This window comes from Stenella coeruleoalba (genome assembly GCF_951394435.1).
Source record: "Stenella coeruleoalba genome assembly, chromosome: 1".
Classification (NCBI taxonomy): Eukaryota; Metazoa; Chordata; class Mammalia; order Artiodactyla; family Delphinidae; genus Stenella; species Stenella coeruleoalba.
In genome coordinates this window covers 148,057,482-148,074,357 of record NC_137169.1, presented here as the reverse complement: position 1 = coordinate 148,074,357, position 16,876 = coordinate 148,057,482, and the positions used below count along the sequence as shown (strand labels likewise).

Genomic DNA, 16,876 nt, shown 5'->3' with positions numbered 1-16,876 from the left:
TATCCATTCACAAGTTGATGGATATTTGAGTTTCCAGTTTGGGACTATTACATATAAAGTTGCTAAGGACGTTTGTATATAGGTGTTTGTGAGAAAATATATTTTTATTTCTCTTGGAATTGCTGGATTGTATGTTAAATGTATACTTAAATTTTAAAGAAACTGTTTTCCAAAATAACTGAATCTTTTACATGGCCATAGCACTGTATTAGAGTTCCAGTTGTTCCATTCATGCATGTTAACACTTGATACTGTTTTTAATTTTTGACATTTCTCATGTATGTGTAGTATTCTCTCATTTGGTATTAATTTGCATTTCCCTAATGACTAATAAAGTTGGACACTTTTTCATTGGTTTTAGGATATGTTGTAATTTATATATCTCTGTTGGTGAGGTCTCTGATCAAATTTTTTGCTATTTTCTTTTTATTTTGGCCATGCTGTGTGCCTTGTGGGATCTTAGTTCCCAGACCAGGGATTGAACCCAGGCCCTCAGCAGTGAAAGTATTGAGTCCTAAGCACTGGATCACTAAGGAATTCCTTGCCATTTTTAAAAAATTGACTTTTCTTCCTTTTTTTCCCTTAAGTTGTAAGAATTCATTATATATTTTGGGTACTTTATCATATATATATTTTGCAAATATTTCCTTTCATTATGGCTTACCTTTTCATGTTCTTATTGGTATCTCTCAAAGAGCAAAATGTGTTTTTAATGGGTCTCATTTATCAAATATTTTCTTTCATGATCTGTGTCCTATCTAAGACTCTTTGCCAAATCAAGATCACTACAATTTTCTCCTATCCTTTCTTTTAGAGGCTTTATAATTTTACCTCTAAAAGTTAGGTCTACAATCTATTTTGAGTTCATTTTGTATGTGGTGTGAGGAAAGTATCAAAGTTCATATTTTTCCATATGGATATCCTATATCTCCAGCACCATTTGTTCAAAGACTTTAGTTTTGAAGAACGTTGTCACCTGTATTAGTTTGCTTGGGCTTCCATAACAAATTACCACAAACTGAGTGACTAAAAACAACAGAAATTTATTCTCTCACAGTTATGGAGGCTACAAGTCCAAGATCAAGGTATTGGCAATGCCATGCTCTCTCTGAATGCTGTAGGAAACAATCCTTCCTTGCCTCTTCCTGGCTTCTGGTTGCTCCCAGCAGTTTTTGGCATTCCTTGGCTTATAGCTCCATCACTCCAATCTCTGTCCCCATTGTCACATGGTATTCTCCCTGTGTATCTGTGTGTCAAAATTTCCCTCTTAAAAGAACTGGATTTGTGGCTTACTTTAATCCAGGATGGCCTCATCTTAACTAATTACATCTGCAAATATCCTGTTTCCAAATAAGGTCACATTTTGAGTCTTTGGGTGGACATAAATTTGGGGAGACTATTCAACCTATTACAGCTCCTTTGTAAAAAAAAATCGATGATATATGATGATCTGTCTCTGGACACTGTATTCTGTTCCATTGATCTGTTATATCTGTCTTTTAGCCAATACCACAATGTCTTGATTACTGTAGGGCTATCTATAGTGAGTGTAAGTTCTTCAACTTTATTCTCTTTCAAAATAATTTTGGCTATTGTCAGTCCTTTACAATTCCATGTAAACTATTGAAACAATGTATCAATTTCTACAAAAAATTACTGCTGGCATTTTGATTTCTTTCAATCTATTGATCAATTTGACTTCTTAATAATGTTGAGTCTTTTGATTCATTTAAGTCTTCCTTTCAGTAATGTTTCATAGTGTACAGATTTTGCACGTATTTTGTGCTTTTGATGTTATTGTAAATATTTTAAAATCTTAATTTCCAATTGTTCACTGCTAGAATAGAGAGATACTATCAATTTTTGTATATTGACCTTGCTAAACACACTTATTCACTGTAATAGCTTTTTCTTCCCTTTTTGGGTAGATTCCTTAGGGTTTTTTGCATAGATAATTATGTTTTCTGCAAATTGTTTTACTTCTTCATTTTCAATCTGCATATCATTCACTTCCTATTAATTGACTTAACTGCCCTGGCTAGGGCCTGCAGTAGATGTTGTATAGAAATGATGAGATTGGACCTCTTTGCCTTGTCCCCATTCTTAGGGGCAACATATTCATTGTTTCACATCAAATGTTATGTTACCTATGTACCGAAGGAAGTTCTATTTCTAGGAGGCTCCCTCCGATTTTAAGTTTGCTGAGAGTTTTATCATGATTGGGTGTTGAGTTTTGTCAATTGCTTTTTCTGCATCTGATCACATTCCCAGGAAAAGAAGTCCCACTTGACAACGATGTATTTTAAAAAGGATACTGTTGGATTCTATTTGCTAAAGTTTTGTTAACAATGTTTGTGTCTATGTTTATGAAGGGTATTGATCTGTAGTGTTTTTGTAGTATTTGGCTGGTTTTGGTGTAATATTTGCCTCAAAAAATGAATGGTCCTTCTATCATCTACAAGATTTTTTTTTCATAATTCTCATTATTTCTTCCTTTAGTTGAGTTCACAGAAAAGTCATCTGGGCTTAGTTCTTGAGGGGAGAAGTTTAACTATAAATTCAATTTCTTTAATAGATATAGAGCTACCTGAGTTATCTATTTCTTTTTGTGTGAACTTCAGTAGACTGTGTCCATTTCATCTATGTTTTTAAATTTATCAGCATTAAGTTGTTCATAATATTCTCTTATTATTTTTTTAATGTCTGTAAGATTTGCAGTAACATCTCTCTTTCATTTCTCATCTTGGTACTTTGTATCTTTTTTTCCTTGATGATCAATTTGGCTACAGGTTTATCAATTTTATTGTTATTTTCAAAGAACCAGCTTTTAATTGATTTTTCTCTATTATTTTACTGTCTTAAGTTAATCGTTCTTATTTCTTCCTCTTTTGCTTTGTCTATACTCTTCTTTTTCTAAATTCTTAGGTGGAAGCCTAGACTGTTGATTTAAGATTGTTCTTCTCTAATATAATCATTTAATGCTATAAAATTTCCTCTAAGCCCTGCTTTAGCTGCATCCCACAAATTTTGATGTTTTGATTTTCATTCAGTTCAAAATATTTACTAATTTCCCTTATGGTTTATTCCCTGACCTATGGATTGTTTAGAAATCTGCTATTTTTTAAATATCTGAGGAGTTTCCTAATACCTTTCTGTCATTTCTTTCTAGTTTAATTTCATTGTGGTCAGAGAATGTAATTTGTATGATTTCAGTTGTCTTACATTTATTGAGACTAGTTTAATGATCCAGAATATGATCTATCATAAAGAAAGTTCCATGTTCACTCAAAAAAAGTGTGTAGTGCTGTGGTTGAATGGGGGTAGCAGAATTGTTCTATAATTGTCAATTAGGTTGACAATATTGTTCTGGTCTTCTATAATATTATTGATTTGGGGTTATTTGTTCTGTTACTCAGAGAGGAGTGATGAAGTCACCAATCACAACTGTAGGTTTGTCTATTTCTCCTTCAATTTCTATCAGTTTCTGTTTCATGTACTTTGAAGTTCTGTTATTAGGTACATACCCATTTAGGATAGTATGTCTTCTTAGTGAACTGATTACTTTATCATTATGAAATATTCCTTGTTCTGAAGTCTACTTTGTGTGACATAAATATAGCGTCTGCAGTTTTCTTTCTATTAGTGTTTACATGGATATCTTTTTATTTATATTTAAATTGGGTTTATGTAAACAGATGTAGTTGGATCCAGCTTTTCCTACCAAATCTGATCATCTGTACCATTTAATTGGTGTGTTTATTTACATTTGATAAAATAATCAATGGTTGGCATTAAATCTACCATCTTGTTATTTGTATTCTATTTGTCTTATCTCCTCTTTGTTTTTTTCTCTCCCTCTTTTCCTGCCACACTTTGAGTTTGTTTCATAATTCCATTTCCCCACACTTGACTCATTAGTTATATTTTTGTTGCTTGATTTTTTATTCATTGCTCTAGGGCAGTGGCTCTCAAAGTGCATTCCCAGGAGATCCTTTAAATCCTTTCAGTGCATTTGTGAAGTTAGAACTACTTGACAGAGAGTATTTTTTGGGGTGGTTTAACAAAGGCTATAATATTTGGGCTGAATTTTTAAAGATGAGTATGCAAACAAGAAGAACAGAGAGAAAAGGTTGGGAGGAAGTGAACAGAACCTCAGTGACCAGAGGGTGTGGAGAAAAGGGAACCCTCTTGCACTGTTGGTGGGAATGTAAATTGATACAGCCACTATGGAGAACAGTATGGAGGTTCCTTAAAAAACTACAAATAGAACTACCATACGACCCAGCAATCCCACTACTGGGCATATACCCTGAGAAAACCATAATTTAAAAAGAGACATGCGCCAAATGTTCATTGCAGCTCTATTTACAATAGCCAGGACACGGAAGCAACCTAGGTGTCCATCAACAGATGAATGGATAAAGAAGATGTGGCACATATATACAATGGAATATTACTCAGCCATAAAAAGAAATGAAATTGAGTTATTTGTAGTGAGGTGGATGGACCTAGAGTCTGTCATACAGACTGAAGTAAGTCAGAAAGAGAAAAACAAACACCATATGTTAACACATATATATGGAATCTAAGGGAAAAAAAAAAAGGTCATGAAGAACCTAGGGGCAAGACGGGAATAAAGACACAGACCTATTAGAGAATGGACTTGAGGATATGGGAGGGAGAGAGGTAAGCTGTGACAAAGGGAGAGAGTGGCATGGACATATATACACTACCAAACGTAAAATAGCTAGCTAGTGGGAAGCAGCCGCATAGCACAGGGAGATCAGCTCGGCGGTTTGTGACCACCTAGAAGGGTGGGATAGGGAGGGTGGGAGGGAGGGAGACGCAAGAGGGAAGAGCTATGGGAACATATGTATATGTATAACTGATTCACTTTGTTATAAAGCAGAAACTAACATACCATTGTAAAGCAATTATACTCCAATAAATATGTTAAAAAAAAGAAAAGAAAGCCAAAAAAAAAAAAAAAAAGAACCTCAGTGACTTATGGGACAATCTCAAGCATACATGTAACTAGAGTCACAGAAGGAATAGAAGAGACCAAAAATACTTGGAGAAATTTTGTTTGAAATTTTTTCAAAATTTGATGGAAATTACAAACCCACAGATTCAAGAAGCTTAATGAGCTCTGTCCAGATTGAAATGACCATTTTTCCTTTGAACCCTGTTGTATCCCATAAATATTTTTTATCACAGAAACTGTAACGTGTGAATGCACTTTTTTGCCTGTCTCCCTACAGCAAATTGTGAGCAACTTTAAGGCAGAATAGTGCATGGCATATGATAAATGCTCAATAAACCAAAGTTCTCAAATGCTGAGTGCTGTGCAATTTTGCTCATCTCAGAGAAGGAAATATAATTGACTTGACATTCCTTTTTCAAAATATGTCAGTACATTGGAAAATAACTGACTTGAGTGTCTAAATATTTAGGCAATAGCTACACTTTTGGACCTCATATTGAACATGAAAAGGAATAAATTTAAAACCAAACTTTCATATGGAAGCATACATTGTAATATGCTTGCATAAAAATAATTGTACCGGTATATTGTCAACACTTTATTAAAAAAAAAAAAACTACCATTGAAGTTGTTTTAAAGCAATTTACCTGGCCTGCAAATTTACTGCTAGGATTAGCTGAAATAAACACACCATCCTTATCCTTTTGAAATCCATTGTGAGACCAGTATGCCAGGTCAAAAGTAAATGTCTTCATATGTTCTGGATTCTTAGGGTCTTGTATAATGGTAGTGGTCCTGGAATGCATGGAAATCACACATTTGCTCCCAGAATTCTTCTCTCTCTGTAGTCAAATTACAGATTCAGAGTCAATCATTACAGTTTTTCTGTCATCTGATTGTTTTGCAGGTCTTTACATCTAGTAAGAAATTAAGCCAATAACTTATCATTTATTCATTTTGTTCTCTAATTATGTTATTCTTAGCAGCTATTATGACAACAGTTTCTCTTATACTGCCTCAGAAATTTTAAAAGGCTTGTCTCTAGTCATATTAAATTTCTGAGAATAGCATATCTAACACTCAGCTATACTAATAGCATAAACAATAGCATCAGAGATCCATTTCCAACATGACAATGTAAGAAGCTCCACTGTCCCATCCCCCAGCAAAACTGGTGAAAATTATTAAAGAAAAAAATGAAAATGAAAAAATTTAAAGCCTCTGGAAATGGTTCTAAAAGCAAACAGCCAATGAAGAAAGATCTATTCAATAAACTCTATCAAAATTTGGTAAGAAAGGAGAATTTGTGTTGTTTAAGCAAGACTATTCCTTCCCTCTCCATTGCCAGCTCAGCAAAGCAGAGATGACTTCAGATTGCTGGAGCTAAGAACTCAGGGTTCCCTTTCTCCCCAGACCCCAGTAGGAGGGATTTATTCCTAGGAGGAGAATATCAGCATTTCCCACCCTGCCCCCATCTACCTGTGACTGAGGCTAAGTGTAGGAAAGTATAGGTGAGAGATGAGAGTTCCTTCTTCTACCCAGTTTCCACTCATGGAACGGAGACTCTACTTCGGTTGCAGCATGCTGAGAATACTGGGGTGCTGATAACCCTTACCCTGGTCCCTGAGGTAGTGGTTCTATACCAAAAGAGACAAGCTGTGAGGGTCACAGGCTGCTGTTCCGCATTCACCAAGTGCTGGGCTTCTAGAGCAGGGGTGTCATACAGAGTAGTTTGCTGTTGTCCGCACCCACAAATCCACAGCCCTGGTTTAGAGATCTTGCCTGGGCAGATAGCACCTAATCTCTTCCCAAAGGAACTGACTTCATTTGCCCCCTTAGAGAAGTTCAACCCTAGGGGCACTCTTAAGAACAGAGGCGGCTGTGATGAAAGGCAATTGGGAGATTCAAGAAACAGGTTAAAGTACAGGCCCTCTAGTTTACAGGGGAGGAACCCACCTGGACACTGAAAAAAATATCAAACACTGATCTCAGAAGTTAAACTTTTCAAAAGAACCAGAATTTGATTGAATTAGTTAGTAGAGCAATTTATGCCCAATTCATTGTTGAAAACAACACAGCAATCAATCAGCAATCAGTGGAGTTTGCAGCTTGGTGTGGACAAGAGGGAAAGGGAGCCCTACAAAAACTGTTACCACCCCAGGGTAACCAGGGCATACCCAAAGCTGTGTCATCTTGAGGAGCAACAAAAAAAGTAGGGGTTGGGGGGCGTGTTTGGTATTTTCACCATTAAGCTTCTTTGCCATAAACATATTTGCTGCACACATTTTCACCACAAACATTTTTGGTGCATAACTAACTGGCCATAAAGCAATTCTGCCATGCCAGATAAAATTAACTGGTTAACAGTTTGCTTTCAATTCGTTTAAATGCATTAGCACTTCTTCCTGTTATCCACGTTACTGAAGGCTTTAACTGACAGTGACGATGATTTATTTGCTCCAAGAGTTGTTTTCTTATTTTTTTAATAAGGTATTTAAAAAAATGTTTGTGCTCCCCCCACCTTTTTAGGTTTTGATTTTCTCTTTTTAAAAAAAAAAAAATTATTTGGTTGCTCCGGGTCTTAGTTGTGGCAGGTGGGCTCCTTAGTTGTGGCTTGTTGGCTCCTTAGTTGTGGTGGTGGGACCTTAGTTGTGGCATGCGAACTCTTAGTTGCGGCATGCATGTGGGATCTAGTTCCCTGACCAGGGATCAAACCCAGGCCCCCTGAATTGGGAGTGTGTAGTCTTAACCACTGTGTCACCAGGAAAGTCCCTGTTTTCTTATTTTGAAACACACTACGTTAGAGAAGAAAGAAGCTGAGGGCCTCAAAGGCACAGAGTTGCAACATTTCCCAGAGAACTTTGGAACACCCATCAAGGGACATGTGACAATATGCCAAGAACCAACAACAGTGTAGAAGCTTTCACAACACACCAAAGCTCAGTTACAAATACGTATCCTAGTGTTTGGAGCTGATACCTCTCTTATGAAGGAAGAAATTTTAGTGAAAAAGAAAAAAGTTCAATGCCAAATGAGAAGACTAATCAACAAGCAAACAAACAAACAAACAAAAAAGCATGATACTATAAATGAAAGACTTCAAAGATAAGTGCTTTACGTACAAGCCACAAAATAAAATCAGTTATTTGTGCAGTATTGCTAAGAATCTACACATAACTTAAATGCAATCAAATATTTTGTATTTAGAAATAGTCTTTTAATGTCCCTCTTTTCTTTTTCATTATTTTATTTTTTTATGGCAAAATTACCCTACGGCCAACTAGTTATGTGGTGAAAATGTTTGTGGCAAAGAAGTTTACAGCAAAAGTACCTAGAACCTGGTGGAAGATAAGACTTAACTAAAATAATGCAGCCAATCACTAAACAAATAAACAAGCAAATAACAATAACAAGCTACAGAGGGGCAGGAGGACCAGTACCCAGACTTGTTACAATATATTATCTAAAATGTCCAGTTTCCCTAAAAAACTGTGAGGCATGCAAAGAAATAGGAAAGTAAGACCTACACATTGGAAAAAAAGCAGGCAACAGAAGTAACCAGATGCTGGAGTTATCAGAAAAATACTTAAAGTAACAATTATAAATATATTCACAGAAATAAAGGAAACCAGATTAAAGAACTAAAGGAAGGATTATAAAGGAATAGTATAAACAATTGATTACATTAGATAATTTAGATGAAATGGACAAATTCTTAGACACAAACTACTGAAACAGACTCAAGAAGAAATAGACAATCATCTGAATAGACCTATAACAAATGAAGAGATGGTAGTAAAAACACAACAAGTAAAACTACTCATGAAGAAATGGCTTGACTGCTTAATTCTATCAAACATTTACAGAATTAATACCAATTCTTCATAAACTCTTCCAAAATATAGAACAGGGAATATCCCCCAACTTATTTTTATGAAGCCAGTATTACCCTGATACCAAATCCAGATAAAGACATCACAAGAAAATAAAACTAAGACCAATATCTCTTATAAATATGGACACAAGAATCCCCGACAAATGATTACCAACGTGAATCCAGTAACATATAAAAAGAATTATACACCGTAACAAAATGAGATTTATCCTAGGGATACAAGGTTGGTTTAATATCTGAAAGTGATTCTATTGATCATGTTTTTTATTTTCTATATTTATGAACTTTGACATCCCTGGGGCCTGGAGAGATTGTCCCTCCCAGGGCTAATGAATTTGTAGAGATAGCAAAAAACTTACCTTTCATGCAAACCAACCAATCCAAAGTCCACATCCCAAACACCTCCTTTATCTAACTCACATGCCAAACCAATATTTTCCTCACCTTACATCACCCCAGGGCCAGGTACCTGAAAAGTAGGCTGCACGCATGGAAACGACTCAAACTGTCCAATCCTAAGATTGCTCAAACTTGCCTACCATGCCTTGCCCATTCCTTCCTGTGGAAACGACCATAAGGCTGTGGGCCATGCATTCTATTTTTTTTTTTTTTTTTTTTTTTTTGCGGTACGCGGGCCTCTCACTGTTGTGGCCTCTCCCGTTGCGGAGCACAGGCTCTGGATGCGCAGCCTCAGCGGCCATGGCTCATGGGCCCAGCCGCTCCGCGGCATGTGGGATCTTCCTGGACCGGGGCACGAACCCGTGTCCCCTGCATCGGCAGGCGGACTCTCAACCACTGCGCCACCAGGGAAGCCCCATGCATTCTTTTCTCCAGCCTTCTGACCAACTTTGATACTTCCCCATGTGGCTGCATGGAATGCTCCTTTCTCTTGAGAATTATAAGGCAGTTGTCACTAAATCTGTCACCTTACTATACCTGAGTAAAACAAATCTTGGGTACACTTTAAAATAATGATTAATGTAATACATATCAATAGAATAAAACAAAAAAATCACACATCTCAAGATGTAGAAAATGCATTTGACAAAATCCAACACCCTTTCATGATAAAAAACACTCAACAAATCAGGAATAGAATGGAACTCCTTCAATCTCATAAGGGGCATCCATGAAAACCCATGACTAATATCACACTTAATAGTGAAGACTGACTATTACCCCTAAGATCAGGACGAAGACAAGGATTTCTACTCTTGACATTACTATTCAATATTGTATTGGAGGTTCCAGCCAGGGCAATTAGGCAGGAAAAAGAAACAAAAGGCATCAAGATAGGAAAGGAAGAAGTAAAATGATTGCTCTTTGCAGATGACGTGAGCTTAGAAAATCCTAAGGAATCCACTAAAAACTATTAGAATGAGTTCAGTAAGTTTGCAGGATGTAAAATCAATATACAATAATCAACTATTTCTCTACACTTTAAACAATCTGAAAAGGAAATTAAGAAAATTTCATTTCTAATACTACCAAAAGGAATAAAATCTTTAAGAATAAGGTTAAGAAAAGTAGTACAAAACATATATTCTGAATACTACAAAACATTGTGGGAATTTAGAAACATTGTTTCTAAAAATTAGAAAAACACCCCATTTTATAGATCAAAAGACTTGGCATTATTAAGATAACGCTCCCCAAATTGATGTACATCCAATGCCATCTCTTTCAGAATCCCACCTGACTTCGTTGTAGAAATTGACAAGCTGATTGTAAAATTCACATGTTACTGCCAGGCATCCAGAATAGCCAAAACAATCTTTAAAAAGAAGAAAAAAGTAGGATTCACACCAACTTCACAATTCAGTACAACCAACAGTGATCAAGTGTGTGTGGTACTGGCACATACACACATACAGACTAATGTAATGAAGTGGAGAATCCAGATATAAACCCAAACATCTGTGATCAACTGATTTTCAACAAGGCTGCCAAAATGGAGAAAGAATAGCTTTTAGAAGGAATGGTGCTGGGAGAACTCAATGGCCACATGCAAAAGAATGAACTTGGATCCTTACCTCACATCATATATAAAAATCAACTCAAAATGGACCAAAGCCCTAAATATAAGAGCTAAAACTAAAAAAGAAAACATAAATCTTCATGACATTGGATTGGGCAGAGAGAGATATAACCTCAAAAGCACAATTTAAAAAAATGGACTTCAAAATTAAAAACTTTTGTGTTTCAAAGGATGAAAAGATGACCCTTTGGGAGATTTGCAAATCATATATCTAGTAAGAAATTGTATTAGAGTATATAAAGAACAGTTCAATATAAAAAGATAATCCAATATAAAAATGAGCAAAGGATCTGCACAGACATTTTCCCAAGGGAGTTATACTAATAGGCAATAGTACATGAAAAGATGCATGACATCATTAGTCATCAGGAAAATGCACATCAAAACCATGAGATACGGAAGGCTTCCGGGAAGATGGCGGAAGAGTAAGACGCGGAGATCACCTTCCTCCTCACAGATATGCCAGAAATACATCTACACGTGGAACAACTCCTACAGAACACCTACTGAACGCTGGCAGAAGACCTCAGACCTCCCAAAAGGCAAGAAACCCCCCACGTACCTGGGTAGGGCAAAAGAAGAAAATAGAGACAAAAGGATAGGGACGGGACCTGCACCAGTGGGAGGGAGCTGTGAAGGAGGAAAAGTGTCCACACACTAGAAGCCCCTTCGCGGGCGGAGACTGCAGGAGGCAGAGGGGGAAGCTTCGGAGCCGCGGAGGAGAGCACAGCAACAGGGGTGCGGAGGGCAAAGCGGAGAGATTCCCGCACAGAGGATCGGGGCCGACCGGCACTCACCAGCCGAGAGGCTTGTCGGCTCACCCGCCGGGGCGGGCGGGGGCTGGGAGCCGAGGCTTGGGCTTCGGTCGGAGCGCCGGGAGAGGACTGGGGTTGGCGGCGTGAACACAGCCTGAAGGGGTCAGTGCGCCACGGCTGGCCAGGAGGGAGTCCGGGGAAAAGTCTGGAGCTGCCGAAGAGGCAAGAGACTTTTTCTTACCTCTTTGTTTCCTGGTGCGCGAGGAGAGGGGATTAAGAGCGCTGCTTAAAGGAGCTCCAGAGATGGGCGCGAGCCGCGGCTAAAAGCGCGGACCCCAGAGACGGGCATGAGACGCTAAGGCTGCTGCTGCCGCCACCAAGAAGCCTGTGTGCGAGCACAGGTCACTCTCCACACCTCCCTTCCGGGGAGCCTGTGCAGCCCGCCACCGCCAGGGTCCCGGAATCCAGGGACAACTTCCCCGGGAGAATGCACGGCGCGCCTCAGGCTGGTGCAATGCCATGCTGGCCTTTGCCGCCGCAGGCTCGCCCCGCACTCCGTGCCCCTCCTTCCCCCCGGCCTGAGTGAGCCAGAGTCCCCGAATCAACAGCTCCTTTAACCCCGTCCTGTCTGAGCGAAGAACACACGCCCTCGGGCGACCTACACGCAGAGGCGGGGCCAAATCCAAAGCTGAGCACCTGGGAGCTGTGAGAACAAAGAGAAAGGGAAATCTCCCCCAGCAGCCTCAGGAGCAACGGATTAAATCTCCACAATCAACTTGATGTACCCTGCAGCTGTGGAATACATGAAGAGACAACGAGTCATCCCAAATTGAGGAGGTGGACTTTGAGAGCAAGATAGATTATTTTTTCCCCTTTTCCTCTTTTTGTGAGTGTGTATGTGTATGCTTCTGTGTGAGATTCTGTCTGTATAGCTTTGCTTCCACCATTTGTCCTACGGTTCTATCCGTCCGTTTTTTTTTTTTCCCTTAATAATTATTTTTTTTATTTTAATAACTCTATTATATTTTATCTTACTTTATTTTACTTTATCTTTTCTTTCATTTTTCCTTCCTTCCCTCCTTCCTTCCTTCCTTCCTCCTTCCCTCCCTCCCTCCCTCCTTTCTTTCTCTCTTTCTTTCTTTCTTTCTTTCTTTCTACTTCTACTAATTCTTTCTTTCTACTTTTTCTCCCTTTTATTCTGAGCCGTGTGGACGAAAGGCTCTTGGTGCTGCAGCCAGGAGGCAGTGCTGTGCCTCTGAGGTGGGAGAGCCAACTTCAGGACACCCGTCCAAAAGAGACCTCCCAGTTCCGAGTAATATCAAATGGCAAAAGTCTCCCAGAGATCTCCATCTCAATACCAACACCCAGCTTCACTCAATGACCAGCAAGCTACAGTGCTGGACATCCTATGCCAAACAACTAGCAAGACAGGAACACAACCCCACCCATTAGCAGAGAGGCTGCCTAAAATCATAATAAGTCCACAGACACCCCAAAACACACCACCAGACGTGGACCTGCCCACCAGAAAGACAATACCCAACCTCATCCACCAGAACACAGGCACTAGTCCCCTCCACCAGGAAGCCTGCACAACCCACTGAACCAACCTTAGCCACTGGGGACAGACACCAAAAACAACGGGATCTACGAACCTGCAGCCTGCAGAAAGGAGACCCCAAACACAGTAAGATAAGCAAAATGAGAAGACAGAAAAACACACAGCAGATGAAGGAGCAAGATGAAAACCCACCAGACCTAACAAATGAAGAGGAAACAGGCAGTCTACCTGAAAAACCATGAGATACCACTTCACACCAACTATAATGGCTATAATGAAGTAAGATACAAGTGTTAGCCTGAATTAGAGAAACTGGAACCTTCATACACTGCTAGTAGTAATATAAAATGGTGCATCTGCTTTGGAAAAGTCTGGCAATTCCTCAAATGATAACATAGAGTTACTGTATGACTCAGCAGTTCCATGCATAGGTATATAACCAAATGAAAACGTGTCCACACAAAAACTTGTAAACAAATGTTTATAGCAACATGATTCATAATAGCTAACAGGTGGAAACAACCCTGACACCAAATAGCTGAGGAATGGATGAACAAAATGTGGTATATCCATACAATGGATTATCCAGCCATAAAGAAATGAATTTTTGACATATGCTACAACATGGATAAACCTGGAACACATTATGCTGAGTGAAAGAAGGCAGTCATAAAAGACTATATAATTCCATTTATACAAATTGTACAGACCAGGGAAATATGCAGAAGCAGGGATTAGTTTAATGGTTGTTTAGGACTGGGGGAATAAGGATGATAGCTAAAGAGTACAGACATCCTGGGCCTGAAACCAAGATGGCTGAGTAGAAGGACGAGCTCTCACTCCCTCTTGTGAGAACACCAGAATCACAACTAGATGCTGGACAATCATCGACAGGAAGACACTGGAACTCACCAAAAAAGGCACCCCACATCCAAAGACAAAGGAGAAGCCACAATGAGACGGTATGAGGGGCACAATCACAGCAAAATCAAATCCCATAAGTGCTGGGTGGGTGACTCACAGACTGAAGACCACTTATACCACAGAAGTCCACGCACTGGAGTGAAGGTTCTGAACCCCATGTCAGGTTCCCAACCTGGGGGTCTGACAATGGGAGGAGGAATTCCTAGAGAATCAGACTTTGAAGGCTACTGGGATTTGACTGCAGGACTTCGACAGGACTGGGGGAAACAGAGATTCCACTCTTGGAGGGCACACACAAAGTAGTGTGCGCATCGGGACCCAGGGGACAGAGCAGTGAAACCAGGGGAGACTGAACCAGACCTACCTCCTAGTGTTGGAGGGTCTCCTGCAGAGGTGGGGGGTGGCTGTGGCTCACCATGGGGACAAGGACACTGGCAGCAGAAGTTCTGGGAAGTACTCCTTGGCATGAGCCCGCCCACAATCTGCCATTAGCTCCCTCAAAGAGCCCAGGTAGGACCCAGTGTTGGGTTGCCTCAGGCGAAGCAACCAACAGGGAGGGAACTCAGCCCCACCCATCAGCAGTCAAGTGGATTAAAGTTTTACTGAGCTCTGCCCACCAGAGAAACAGTCAGCTCTACCTACCACCAGTCCCTCCCATCAGGAAACCTGCACAAGCCTCTTAGATAACCTCATCCACCAGAGGGCAGACAGCAGAAGCAAGAAGAACTACAATCCTGCAGCCTGTGGAACAAAAAACACATTCACAGAAAGATAGACAAGATGAAAAGGCAGAGGGCTATGTATCAGATGAAGGAGCAAGATAAAACCACAGAAAAACAACTAAATGAAGTGGAGATAGGCAACCTTCCAGAAAAAGAATTCAGAATAATGATAGTGAAGGTGATCCAGGACCCTGGAAAAACAATGGAGGCAAAGATCAAGAGGATGCAAGAAATGTTAATAAAGACCTAGAAGAATTAAAGAACAAACAAACAGAGATGAACAATACAATAACTGAAATGAAAACTACACTAGAAGGAATCAATAGCAGAATAACAGAGGCAGAAGAACGGATAAGTGACCAGGAAGACAGAATGGTGGAATTCACTGCCACAGAATAGAATAAAGAAAAAAGAATGAAAAGAAATAAAGACAGCCAAAGAGACCTCTGGGACAACATTAAATGCAACAACATTCGGATTATAGGGGTCCCAGAAGGAGAAGACAGAGAGAAAGGGCCCGAGAAAATATTTCAAGAGATTATAGTCAAAAACTTCCCTAACACGGCAAAGGAAATAGCCACCCAAGTCCAGGAAGCGCAGCAAGTCCCATACAGGATAAAACCAAGGAGAAACACACGGAGACACATGGTAATCAAATTGGCAAAAATTAAAGACAAAGAAAAATTATTGAAAGCAGCAAGGGAAAAATGACAAATAACATACAAGGGAACTCCCATAAGGTTAACAGCTGATTTCTCAGCAGAAACTCTACAGGCCAGAAGGGAGTGGCATGATATACTTAAAGTGATGAAAGGGAAGAACATACAGCCAAGATTACTATACCTGGCAAGGATCTCATTCAGATTCAATGGAGAAATCAAAGCTTTACAGACAAGCAAAAGCTAAGAGAATTCAGCACCACCAAACTAGCTCTACAAAAAATGCTAAAGGAACTTCTCTAACTGGGAAACAGAAGAGAAGAAAAGGACCTACAAAAACAAACTCAAAACAATTAAGAAAATGGTCATAGGAACATACATTTCGATAATTACCTTAAACGTGAATGTACTAAATGCTCCAACCAAGAGACACAGGCTTGCTGAATGGATACAAAAACAAGACCCTTACATATGCTGTCCACAACAGACCCACTTCAGACCTAGGGACACATACAGACTGAAAGTGAGGGGATGGAAAAAGATATTCCATGCAAATGGAAATCAAAAGAAACCTGGAGTAGCTATACTCATATCAGATAAAATAGACTTTAAAGAATGTTACAAGAGACAAGGAAGGACACTATATAATGATAAGGGATCAATCCCAGAAGAAGATATAACAATTATAAATATATATATGTGCACCAAACATAGGAGCACCTCAATACATAAGGCAACTGCTAACAGCTGTAAAAGAGAAAATTGACAGTAACACAATAACAGTGGGAGACTTTAACACCTCACTTACACCAAATGGACAGATCATCCAAAATGAAAATAAATAAGGAAGCAGAAGCTTTAAATGACACAATAGACCAGATAGATTTAATTGATGTTTATAGGACATTCCATCCAAAAACAGCATATTACACTTTTTTCTCAAGTGCGCACGGAACATTCTCCAGGATAGATCACATCTTGGGTCACAAATCGAGCCTCAGTTAATTTAAGAAAATTGAAATCATATCAAGCATCTTTTCTGATCACAATGCTATGAGATTAGAAATGAATTACAGGGGGAAAAACGTAAAAAACACAAACACATGGAGGCTAAACACTACGTTACTAAATAACCAAGAGATCACTGAAGAAATCAAAGAGGAAGTCAAAAAATACCTAGAGACAAATGACAATGAAAACACGACAATCCAAAACTTATGGGATATAGCAAAAGCAGTTCTAAGAGGGAAGTTTATAGCTATACAAGCCTACCTCAAGAAACAAGCAAAATCTCAAATAAATAATCTAACCTTAAACCTAAAAGAACTACAGAAAGAG

General features: G+C 39.1%; 1 protein-coding gene across 1 annotated transcript in view; it reads right to left on the bottom strand.

Annotated features, from left to right (window-relative positions):
• The window catches only part of LOC307176109 (kinesin-like protein KIF28P), an 85,540-nt gene that overhangs the window by 63,026 nt on the left and 5,638 nt on the right, over window positions 1–16,876 (bottom strand). Inside the window, 1 exon segment of the mRNA XM_079901916.1 lies at window positions 5,632–5,826. Coding sequence (XP_079758042.1) covers window positions 5,632–5,826 — 195 coding nt within the window.